The sequence below is a fragment of the Arvicanthis niloticus genome, chromosome 1 (assembly GCF_011762505.2).
Source record: "Arvicanthis niloticus isolate mArvNil1 chromosome 1, mArvNil1.pat.X, whole genome shotgun sequence".
NCBI classification, from domain to species: domain Eukaryota; kingdom Metazoa; phylum Chordata; class Mammalia; order Rodentia; family Muridae; genus Arvicanthis; species Arvicanthis niloticus.
The window spans coordinates 77,778,573-77,790,967 of record NC_047658.1 but is presented as its reverse complement, the minus strand read 5'-3'; the positions used below and the strand labels follow the sequence as shown (position 1 = coordinate 77,790,967).

General features: G+C 38.4%; 1 protein-coding gene across 1 annotated transcript; it reads left to right on the top strand.

The window, feature by feature from the left end:
• The first annotated feature begins 6 nt into the window (after positions 1-6).
• Positions 7-12,120, top strand: Tmem41b (transmembrane protein 41B). Its single transcript, XM_034487571.1, has 6 exons — positions 7-49; positions 1,965-2,093; positions 3,607-3,700; positions 4,494-4,598; positions 7,831-7,969; positions 10,436-12,120. The coding sequence occupies exons 1-6, from the start codon at positions 12-14 to the stop codon at positions 10,603-10,605; spliced, it is 675 nt and encodes a 224-aa protein (XP_034343462.1). The 5' UTR covers positions 7-11; the 3' UTR covers positions 10,606-12,120.
• Positions 12,121-12,395: the final 275 nt, after the last annotated feature.

Below are 12,395 nucleotides of genomic sequence, written 5' to 3'. Positions count from 1 at the left end.
CAGCTTTTGTTATGTTTTTGGTATATAAAAATTTTCCTCAGCTTAGTGAGTAAGTATACTACAAAAGAAACTGAAAATGTCTAGATGTTTTAGAGATGACATAAGTTAAAAGCTAAATTTCCTTTAGCAACAGAACTGTTAGGTTGCTTGTGTTGTAGCTCTTGCCCATATAGCAAGTCCATAAGCACTGTTAGTTCAGATTTCCTGGTTGGCTTCCTTCTGCCTTCCTGCCCATTGTATTTTACAAAGATTCTCTTATCTCCTTTTTGAGTTAGATTCCTGGTTTCACCAAGAATGACCTTGAATTTGTAGTTCTGCTGTCTCTGCCTCCCTAGTCTGAGATTACAGGTGGGTCTACCATCCCAGGTTTTAGTCCAGAGTTTCTGTATGTTAATCAAGCAGACTACAGCAGATAGACCTCAGTCCTACTTTCTTCATTTCTTTAAGAATAGGCAGGAGAGTTGGCTCTGCAGTTAAGAGCACTACTGTTCTTCTAGAGGCCCTGAGTTCAATTCCCAGCAACAACATGGTTACTCACAACCATCTGTAATGGTATCCGATGCCCTCTTCTGGTGTGAAAGTGACAGTGTATTTGTTTACATAAAATAAATAAATCTAGCCGGAGGTGCTTCAATCCCAGCACTTGGGAGGCAGAGGCAGGCGGATTTCTGAGTTCCAGGCCAGCCTGGTCTACAGAGTGAGTTCCAGGACAGCCAGGACTACACAGAGAAACCCTGTCTCGAAAAACCAAATAAAATAAATAAATAAAATAAATAAATAAATAAATAAGTCTAAAGGGGGGGGATAGGAAAATAGTGGTGGTGCATACCTTTAATTTCACCACTTCAGGGGCAGAGGAGGAGGAAGGGTGAATCTCTGAGTTGAGACTAACCTGGTTTACAGAGGAAAGGCTAATAGTCCACATCCAAGGATTGCCTTGACTTTTTTTTTTTTTTTTTTTTTTTTGGAAGGCTTTTGTAAAACTAGTTCCCTAATTAAAAGTTCTTTTACCAGGGTTTGGCAGCACACCTTTAATCCAGGATTCCTCTGATTTGAAGCCCTCTCTCTCCCCACTGCTAGATATGAAAGAGTTTAAACCGTGGCTCAAGAGAACACACACACTCCTCCACCCACTTTGACCCTGAGCCCTTCCCACATCCTCCACCCAGTAGTCACCTCTTCCTCATGATAACACAGGATACCTGGAAGATATGGTGGCACTTGACTTTGATCACAGCACCTTGGGAGGCAGAGACAGGCTGAGTGTGAGGCAGCTCTAGTATAAAGAGTTCTAAGACAACCAGGGCCGTTACACAGAGAAACCCTGTCTTGAAGAAAGAGATTTCAACTGAGTTTGAGACCAGAGAGGTCTACATGGGGAATTCCGAACCAGCCAAGCCTATGTAATGAATCTGTTTCAAAAAGAGGAAAAGAGGTAGAGTAGCCTTGGTCATTTTGACCTGGGATATATTTTTGCTGTAAAGTGTGATTTCAAAAAGTTTCTAATTCTCATTATAAATGATTATTGACTTTAGAAAAAAATGTTCAAAATAATGTTAAATATGTTTTTAATATGTTAATATTTATTGTTAATTCTTAATGTTTAATTTAAAATTTAAGCCAATATTAAATGTATTTGATTTTTAATTCTTATTTTTTTAGGTTTGTGGAAACTGGGTTTCTCTGTGTAGCCCTGGCTGTCCTGGAACTCACTCTGTAGACCAGGCTGGCCTCGAACTCAGAAATCCGCCTGCCTCTGCCTCCCAAGTGCTGGGGCTAAAGGCGTGAGCCACCACTGCCCTGCTTAATTTTTGATTTGTATTATTTTGAACTTTAGTTTGTATTTGCTTAGACTGTTGAGACTAAAAAATGTGAATTTGTCCTTATTACAGATCAATCGAATTTTGACTTTGATTTTATCATGGAACTCTTGTTTTTAAATTTTTTTACATTATTTTCTTTAGGGAAGAAAGGGTGAATATGAAGGTTCCAAGAGATATGGATGACGCCAAGGCTCTAGGAAAAGTTCTCTCCAAATATAAGGACACCTTTTATGTACAAGTATTGGTTGCTTATTTTGCTACCTATATTTTGTATCCTTTTATCTGGAAAAGTTCAAGAAAAGTTCCAAAGGTCTACTGTGTAGTTAGAAGTGATGGCTGTTTTCCTTTCAAAATGTTAATGCAAGGGGCAGTAAAATATCTTCAGGTAAAGGTACCTGCTGGTAAACCAAGCATGATGTCCTGGATTTGATGCCAAGGGTCACATGGTAGAAGGAGAGGACCTGCTCCTTAACGTTGTCCTCTGACCTCCACATGTCACTCATGCCCTTACACATATACACCCAAGTAAATTAATTTAATTTAATATTTAAAATAAAATGGGGTTTGTTTTGTTTTTCAAGACAGAGTCTCACAGTGTAGCCTTTTCTAGCTCGGAACTCTAGTTCTTCAGCTCTCAAACATTATAACTCATTTAATGCCAGCCAGTACTCCAGAGACAGAGTTGAATGGTTCTCTGCGAGTTCAAGGCCAGACTGTTACATAGAGAAAAACAGTCACATATAACCCAGGATGCTCTTAAGCTTGCTATGTGGCCAGTAATGACAATGAACCCCTAGTCTCTTGAATTTACCTTGTAGATGTTATGGGTACTGGGAATTGAACCCAGGTCCTCTGGAAGAACAGCCAGCACTCTCAACCACTGAGTCATCTCTCCAGCCCCTTTATTTTATTATTATTATTATTTTTTGGCTATAATTTTTAAAGTTTTGTATTTTAATTCTGGTGTTTATTTATTTGACCAGTTTTTAAGAAATAATAAGTTTATGCTAAGTTCATGTCTTATGTTTTGAGTTTTAAAAAAGCATTACTAAGCTGGAACAATGGGAGAATGATAGGTGGGGACACAGCATAGTTAATCAGCCAGTCTTCATTAGCATTTCCTAGTGTGCTTTTAATCTTAGCACTAGGGCGGCTGAGGCAGGTGGATCTCTGAGTTTGAGTCTAACCTTGTCTACAAAAAAAGTTCCAGAGCAGCCAGGGGCTATAGAATGAGAATGTCTTTTAAAACAAAAACAAAAACACCCAAAACAAAGAGACATTACTGAAGACTTTTTTTTTCCTGGCTTGAGCCACCCAATATGTCTCTGCCTGGTGCCTGTTAGGAATGTTTGTTCTAGATTTCCTCTTAGCATAATCTTAGCATAACCAATGTTGTATTTATTTGCTTACTGCATTTTGTATGATTTGTTAATGTGTATCTAGCTTGGAGCTAGAGGCATCTGGCTGACAGCTTACATGCTTTTTAGACATTATGATTTTACATTATTCTTTACTGTAAGTTGGGTATTGCTACTCCCCAAAACAAAATAACCAGAATCTCCACAATACACAACTAATTTTAGTGCAGCTGTGATACCACAAGTAGAAAAACCCACCTGACCTCATGGGAGAGGGTTCAGTCCAACACAAAGGAATAATACTACATAAAGTTACTCTGGGGTTATTAGCACAGTTTGTGTATTGTAATTTTCTTTGAATGTCAACTTTATCTTGTAAAACTTCCAAATCATTATGTCTTAATCCTTAACTTATAAGTTAACAGTTTGCAAACGTTTGCTATCCCAGGTTCCATATTCCTCAGTATTCTCTCCGGGTTTCTTTATCCCTTCCCACTAGCCTTATTCCTTGTTTGTTTGGTAAGTATGTGAAATGAATTTGGAGACATGAAAATAAGTAGAGCGTTGGGGATGATAATGGCTGCTGAGCTCCACCAGACAGTCTCATCTTGCATTCATCAGTTTTCAAGATGCTAATGTTAATATATTTCTGTTCAATCTCATAAGGAGCTCTGAAGAGTTTGGTTTTCCTAGAATGAGGGTACTATAGACTTACTTGTGTTACATAGCCTTCCTTTCCTGTTGTATTTTGTAGGTCAGATGGATTTAAGAGTATGGGTGGACACAGTGAGTCACTGGTTTTGGGAATAGTGTCTATGCATGGCTATGGTAGGGGGTGGGAACGAATGGCTCCTTAAGCTAAAGGCTAGCAGTTATTACTGGATATGGTCAAAAGTTTTAATCACAGGTGCCGATTTATTTTGACTGATCTTGTTTGAGTTAGTTTGAGAAAGGACTAGATCAAACAGCTTTTTATTCTTTCTTTTTTTGTAAAGATTTATTTATTTATTTATTTATTTAATGTATGTGAGTACACTGTAGCTATCTTCAGACACACCAGAAGAGGGCATCAAATCCAATTACAGATGGTTGTGAGCCACCATGTGGTTGCTGGAAATTGAACTCAGGACTTGTGGAAGAGCAGTCAGTGCTCTTAACTACTGAGCCATCTCTCTGGCCCCCGTTTTTATTCTCTAAATAAGAAATACTATATGGACTACATTGCCTGTCTCTAAAAGAGATAAGTTAAGTAGATGCATCTACAGGAATGAGATGGGAAAATAAAAGGTGCATGTGACTTCTTGTTTTCCAGTGCTCTGGACTTGGTGCCTCATTCTGCTACATGCTCTCCTACTTGGTTGGAAGGCCTGTTGTATACAAATACCTAACAGACAAGGCAATGAAATGGTCGCAGCAGGTAGCTGTAAACTTTAGTTTGTTTCTTTGTGGTTCCTTGATTTTGTCATCATTTAAAAAAATAATGTTATAAGAAATTTTTTTAAAAAAATTGTTATTTGAGAATTTTATACAGTGTATTTTGATTATATTCACCCATGTCTATTTTAAGTATTTTTAAAGTATTTTTTTGTTTACAAGTCTCACTATGTAGCTCTGGCTGGCCTAGAACTCAGTTTGTAGACTAGGCTAGCCTCAGATTCATATCTGCCTGGCTCTGCCTCTGGAGTGGAGGAATTAAAGGTTTGAGCCACCACTCCAACAAGAATTAAAACGTGATAGTTAGTTTTAATTGCTGACTCGACATGACACATAGTAGAATAACCTGGAAGAGAGACTTAGTGAGAAATAGTCTAGATTGGGTTGATCTGTGGGCTTTTCTTAGTTGGGTTATGTGAGATGGGAAGACCCACCCTGAACGTGGTGGTCAGCACCATTTCAGGGACTGGTCCTGAACTGAATGAAAAGATGAGCAACCTACCACCTCAGAAAAGTGGTACTTACTCTAATAATAGCCACTAACTACCAATAGTTTCCTAGCTGGCAGTAGAGTCTCCTAAGTCTCTCCCCATCTATGCTGGAGGGTTTGCTTGCTTAATCTTGGGCAAGTAGCCATAACTGCTGTCATTCATGAGTGCAGTGGCCATTTTATGTCCAGATATCATTTCACAGAATTCCTTTCATCCTCTAGCTCTTAAATTCTTTCCTCTTCTTCTGTGATCTTCCCTGAGGCCCATTTAGATCTGAGGACTTAATGTCAGCATTAACTTTGACCAGTTATGACAGTGCATTGTTGACCAACACAAAAAAAACGAAACAAAACAAGAAACCACTTTGGGTTTGGTTTGGTTTTTTGAGAGTAGCACTAATCTACATGTATAAACATACAGATTTAGAAGGCTTCGATAACACATTAGTGCCTATGATCTCTCTAGCCATGGGCTCTTGACCAGATTTACAGTGGCATGGTTTATATTTTTTGTGATGACCTTTCTGTATGGCATTTCATGTGGATACAATGTATTTTGATCATGTCCACTCCCTATTTCCTCCCTTTAATCCCCTCTAGACTCGCTTTCCAGCACATTCTCAAGTTACATGGTACATGTCCTTTTTCTCTCTTTTTTGGGGGTAGCAGGGTGGGTTGAAACAGGGTTTCTCCATGTTACCCTAGAACTCGCTTTGTAGATCAAGCTGGTCTCAAACTCACAAAGATCCCCCTGCCTCTGCTCCCTGAGTGCTGGGATTTAAGGTGTGCGTCAATCATCACCTCTTTGTCTTTTTTCTTAATATATCCCACTGGATCAAGCTGGTGCTTTCCATACATTAGGTAATTGATATATGAAATTCACTCATAATAATTGTGACAAAAATAGTATCATTGGGATGAAAAAATGATGTTCATACTTGTTATTATATTCTCTTTTTTATCCTCTTGCTCTTCCTTGGTGTGAGCTAAGGATCCAGGCCCCTGCTTGTACAAAGCATACTGCTCTGCCATGAGCTGCATCCTCAGCACTCAGCCTTCATTTGTTTGTTTGTTTTGAGACAGGGTCTCTTATGTAACTCTGACTGACAAGGAACTCACAGACATCTGCCTGCCTTTGCCTTTGCTGGGATTAATGGGGCCTGTCACCCTGCTGGCAGTTTTACTGTAGTTTTAAATTTTATTTTCAATTGTTTTTTAATTTACTTGTATGTGTGTGTCATGTGTGTGTGTGTGTTGATGTTTATAGAGGACAGAATAGAGTCAGACTCCTGGAACTGGAGATACAGGTAGTTGTGAGCCTCCTGTGGTTGCAGGTCCCCTGGAAGAACATCAGGTGCTCTTAACAACCAAGCTGTTGCTCTAGCCCCACAGATTTTACTTTTTTGAGACAGGGTGTCATGTAGCCTGTGCTGACCTTGAATCCAAGCTCCTCCTGTCTCCAACTCTTTTTTCACTTTTTTTTTTTTTTTTTTTTTTTTTTTTTTTTTTTTTTTTGGTAAACTCAGTTGGCAGAAGAGTTAATATCACTATGAAGGCATTCCAAAATTAGTCACTTCATGTCTTGTGTGAATGTAGCAAATTATCAATGTCTGACTGAAGAACTTTCAGCTTACTGCTGCCAGGTATTTCAATAGGAAAAACTGTTAAACAAGACTAGCAATGGTTCATATACTGTACACATACACAGAAAAGTCCTACTACCATAATCTTTGAGTTTTATTAGACCTTTTATTATTGTAACAAATGCTGGAAAAAATATAAACATGATTTTTCTGCAAGGCTTCAGTTTGTAGTCCTTAGCTCTGTTCATTTTTAGGCTACTAGTAGGACAAAATATTAGGGCAGTGGGTGTTTGTGGCAGTGTCTGTGCATCTCATGGCAAAGAGGAACCCAACAGAGGATCCTACTCCAAGAACACCCTTCAATAACCTACTTCTTCCAGCTGACTCTCTCCTCCCAGTTTCTGTCACCTTTACTAGCTCCAGCAAGTAGAGACCATGGCTTCAACATATGTTATAGTTGATGGGGGCCATCTTTTTACTTTTAAACCATAATGGGGAAAATTCTGTTTTTATAAAAAGATCAGAAGCCAGGCACACGCCTTTAATCCCAGCACTTGGGAGACAGAGACAGGCAGATTTCTGAGTTCAAGGCCAGCCTGGTCTACAGAGTAAGGTATTCAGAGAAACCCTGTCTTGAAAAAACAAAAAACAAAAATAAAAAGATCAGAAGAAATAATTATACTTCAAAGGAAATATAGAGATCATCCTGCCTCAACTCCTTGTTTTGGAGAAGGACATTTTATATTTTATTCAGTTTGTTATCATTTATTTGTAAAACATCTGAAAACTCTGGCTAGACTTTCAGTTTAGACTTTCAATCTAGTGACCTTTTTGTTATATGTGTACTAAGTATTAGAATTACATACACATTTTTCTTTGGAATAGCTGTTTTGTATAAGTGATTTTGCTAGTAATGCAGAAATGGAAGTAATCAGTATTTAATTTTGCCATTTCTCCAGCCCCTAATCCTTGGTCTTGCATGTGGTATGCAAAATCTATACCACTGAGCTACATCCCCAGAAAACACTTTGATTTCCTGTTGGGTAAATTGTGATATGTCTGGGGTGAGAATTTAAGGTATTTTATATTAAACAACTTTGAAGATTGGTCTTAACTGATACTGTTTTTTTTTCTTACAACAGGTAGAGCGTCATAGAGAGCATCTTATTAACTACATTATATTTTTGAGAATCACACCATTTCTGCCTAATTGGTTTATTAATATTACATCTCCTGTGATAAATGTACCATTGAAAGTGTTTTTTATTGGCACTTTTCTAGGTAAGACTTCTGACTCATGTTGTGTGACAACTCAGTGTGTGCATGTCCAGCTGTCCAGCTGTCCTAGATTGCCTGCTGTTTGCAAAATCACCAGTACCATATATAACTCCTGGGCACAAATCCTAGCCTAGATACATAGCTTGTTCAGTGTGTTGTAATGTGTTACCTCTTTAAAGAATGAACACTTTCTACTAGATATTATTGTAATAATGTGAGATTAAGCAGAACCCCTTCACTGTTTTTTGTTTGTTTGGTGATACTAGGGTTCAAATGGGTGTGGTTGGGAAATCTGTATGTCAAGCAGTCTGTACCACCGATCACATCCTTAGCCCAGAGAGAATATTTTTCCATCCCAATTCTGGCCCAGCAGCCCTTTCTTTTTTTGCCAATGGGAGCCAGTTAGATCAGAGATGTCAGGATCTCTGACATCTGATAAATAGGCTGTGAGCTCTATTTATGAGCCTAGACTGCGTGCTCCCTGGTGAGCATCCCAGGCCAAGCTCCAGGTGTCCTCTGATCTTTTAGAGAATTTGCTGGTGATTACTAGTGACTGACCAAAGATAGCTTTTACATAGTACTTTCTCTGTTGCACACACTTCACTGTGTCCCAAGCAGAACCTTTTAACTCCTCCGCTTTTTCTCTGAGTGGACAGAAGGAAATATTTAGTATGGGTTTTAAACTTCTTTGCCTTCCAATCAAATATTAAGTCCAATTTATTATGGTTATATAGTCCAGGGGAAGCAAAATCAAGAGATATCAAGGAATTGTTACCAGATTTTGAAATTAATAAGTGGACATAACAATTCATGTAACGGGGCTGAGTGCTTGCCTGCTTACCATGTTCCATGCTCTGGCCTTGATACCCAGAACTACATTTTTTTTTTAATTAATTCTATGAATTTTGCCTTTCTTTAGGAAGACTATTGTTTTGCTTTTCCTTTTAAATTGCTTGGATTCAGCTTGCAGGTTTTTTTATGTATTGAATATTTACTAAAGTTTAATGTTTAGTGCTTGTGAGGTCTTTTTTGTGGCTTACTGTTTTTTTTTTTTAATTTAATTTTTTAATTATGTGTCTTTGTGAGAGTATATGCATGTGAATGTAGGTAGCTGTGGAGGCCAGAGACTGGAGTTCTAGGCATTTGTGAACCACCCCGAACATTGGAAACTGAACTCCAGTCCTCTACAAGAATAGCAAGCATTTTTTTTTTTTTTTTTTGAGACAGGGTTTCTCTGTGTAGTCCTGGCTGTCCTGGAACTCACTCTGTAGACCAGGCTGGCCTCGAACTCAGAAATCTACCTGCCTCTGCCTCCCAAGTGCTGGGATTAAAGAAAGGCATGTGCCACCACTGCCTGGCAATAGCAAGCATTCTTAACCGCATGGCCATCTTGGCAGCCCCTTGCATTTACTTTGTGTTATAAACTGCTGTGTCTACCCATACTCTTGAGTATTTTCCCACCTTTTACTTTTTTTGTCTATGTTGGAGGTAGAGCTGGAACCCCGTACCATATGCATGCTAGGCTGGCACTGTACCACTCTACCACTGGCCTCCCCCTCCCCCTCCTCCCCCCCCCTCTCTCTCTCTCTCTCTCTCTCTCATCTCTTAACCTAGTTTTCTGTGGTAGGCTGGGGTAAGGGCGTTGGCAGTACATGGGCTTGAACCTAGGGCTTCATGCCTGCCGAGCACACGTTATACCATTGAGTTAGACCCCTGGCCATGTTATTTGTTTTCACTCTACTCTGGGACAAATTGCTTAGGCAAAGCTTGATTTCCTGCCTTAACTGCCCTGTAGTAGTTGGAGTTACAGGACTGACTTACTTTAAAGTATCTTTTTTTTTTTTAAAAATTATTTATTTTATGTATATGAATATACTGTCATTGTCTTCAGACACACCAGAAGAGGGCATCAGATCTTATTACAGATGGTTGTGAGCCACCATGTGGTTCCTGGGAATTGAACTCAGGACCTGTGTAGAAGCACTCAGTGCTGTTAACCACTGAGCCATCTCTCTAGCCTAGTTTTACTATTCTTACAGGGCTTGTAACTCCAAAGGAAGCTTATGTAGTCTTTAATTTCCAAATTTTAACTAGAATAAAAGTGTTTGACATGTAAGAATATAAGAAGGTGGTTGGTTTTTAACATTATTAATCCTTTCTTCAAATTGCAAATAGCTGACTTCCTGAAAGACATTTATGCACACAGAAATTTAATTTTTTAAATATGATTTGGGGGTCTGGGAGATGGCTCAATGGTCAAGAGTACCTGGGTTCAGTTCTCACATGGAGGCTTACACCTGTCTGTAGCTCTGGTTCTAGAGATCTGATCACCTCTTCTGGCTTCTGTTGGCACTGCATTCACATGGTGCACTTACATACTTGTGCATTAAACATGCAAACATATGAAAAGGTAATTTCTCCTCTGTTTGACAGGCTGCACTGCTCCTCACTGTTTATTTTTTATTTTAGGTGTTGCACCTCCCTCTTTTGTAGCAATCAAGGCAGGAACAACTCTGTATCAGCTTACAACAGCAGGGGAAGCTGTTTCCTGGAACTCGGTATTTATTCTGATGATTTTGGCTCTTCTTTCTATTCTGCCAGCCATCTTCCAAAAAAAACTAAAGCAGAAGTTTGAGTGAAAAATCATGGCTTTTCGTTTACCACCACCATCACTCCTGCCACCACCATCTCAGGATTACAAGGTGTATTTATTTCATGTTTGGAAGTCACCTCTTCAGTAACTGAAAGAAGGGTTTGTAAAGTAAAATATCCTATGAGATATAATGCACATATGTGGCAAGGGAGAGCAGAAGTTGGTATGCTATGAGAAGTGCTGCCGTCTACATCTGACCTGTGAGAGATAGCTTACACACACTGTTCCAGGATTGGCTCTGAGACATCATTCATAATGGCTTGGTTTGGAATTCTTACTTTGAATGATTCATTTAAAGTGCTTTTCTCTTTTAGGTCTGACTAATGACTAAAATAGTAAATTCAGGTACAGTGGAATATGTTTATAACCCCAGCTGCTCAGGAGACTGTGGCCAGAGTATTGCTAGTTTGTGAATGTCACAAGACACCCTGTATTAAAGTAAAATAAGGAACAGTGAAATAAAATAAAATAAAAATTCAGAGCACAAACCGAATACTTGAAGCAAAAATGAGTTTTTCATTTTCTTTTTCTTTCTTTCTTTCTTTCTTTCTTTTTTTTTTTTTTTTGGTTTTTCGAGACAGAGTTTCTCTGTATAGACCAGGCTGGCCTCGAACTCAGAAATCCACCTGCCTCTGCCTACCAAGTGCTGGGATTAAAGGCATGCGCCAGAGTTTTTCATTTTCTTTCTCTTTTCAGACAGCACTTTCCATAGGCCAGTAAATGTAGCAAGGATGGGTTATTTAAGTTTTTCTAAGAAATTTGTATCATGGATTAGTCTGATAATTTGAATTCTGGCCAGTCTGTTTCATCCTTTTTTTTCTAGGCTTTACAGTATTTCCACCATGCATATAGAAAAGGAGAATTATATATCTGTATCATATTGGTGTTGATAATGTATATTAAGATAATGATATTTTGTTACAGTGTCTTTATTATCTCAAAGGGGGTTCTAAAAGTAAATACTCGAAGCATATACTTTTTAGACATTAATTATTTTATACTGGAACAACTGACAGTAGGACATTGGTGATTAAATCTAGTTTATGTGTTCCAATGACTGTAAAATTTGCCTCATAGTTTTGTTTGCTCATTAAAGAATATATTGTAATTATCTTTCATGCATGATACGTCTGCAATTGCTTTGTTGCCTTTCCTGATGATCTTTGGGGCAGCACCTGATTAGTACACTTTCCTAACTGTAAAGCTTCTACTCTTTCACCTTGACATGTGATTAGTGTCTCCACCATTCTTGGAAGAGACTCCTGTTGGCTGCTTAGGTATGTCTCTTGTTCCTTGCCAGGACAGAACCGTCTAAAGCAATAAAATCCCAGTTGGTATGCTGAACAACTGCTTTAGTGGAATGGGAAGTCCTTGTGTTTTTATTCTTCAAAGTCTGATCATCTCAAAGCCTGTTTCTCCTGCAAAATGTGGAGTAATTCTTTTCTGTCACAGTATTAACATGTGGAAATGTTACAAATACAAGGAGGATAATACTGATCAATATTGTAGTCTGTCTTGTGTCCTTTTGTGTGAAATTGTTATGTCTAGCAAAGTTTTTTTTCTTATTGACCAGAGACTGAGTGATAAAGCTTTTATTATTTTTACAAGTGAGTGAAACACAGCTGTTTGGGACAAAGTTTGCATATATATGCATATGTATATGTATGTGTGTGTATGCATAAATATATATATTTATATATGTGTGTATATATACATACATACATATATATATATGTGTATGTATATATCATTGAAGCTGGGCATGTAACATGCTTG

Excerpts from the sequence above, each read along its gene's own strand:
- Tmem41b (XM_034487571.1), top strand. The coding sequence starts at position 12 with ATGTTTTTGGTATATAAAAATTTTCCTCAGCTTAGTGA. Across the intron at positions 50-1,964 it reads AATTTTCCTCAGCTTAGTGA|GGAAGAAAGGGTGAATATGA; the intron begins GTAAGTATACTA and ends TATTTTCTTTAG. Across the intron at positions 3,701-4,493 it reads CCTTATTCCTTGTTTGTTTG|TGCTCTGGACTTGGTGCCTC; the intron begins GTAAGTATGTGA and ends CTTGTTTTCCAG.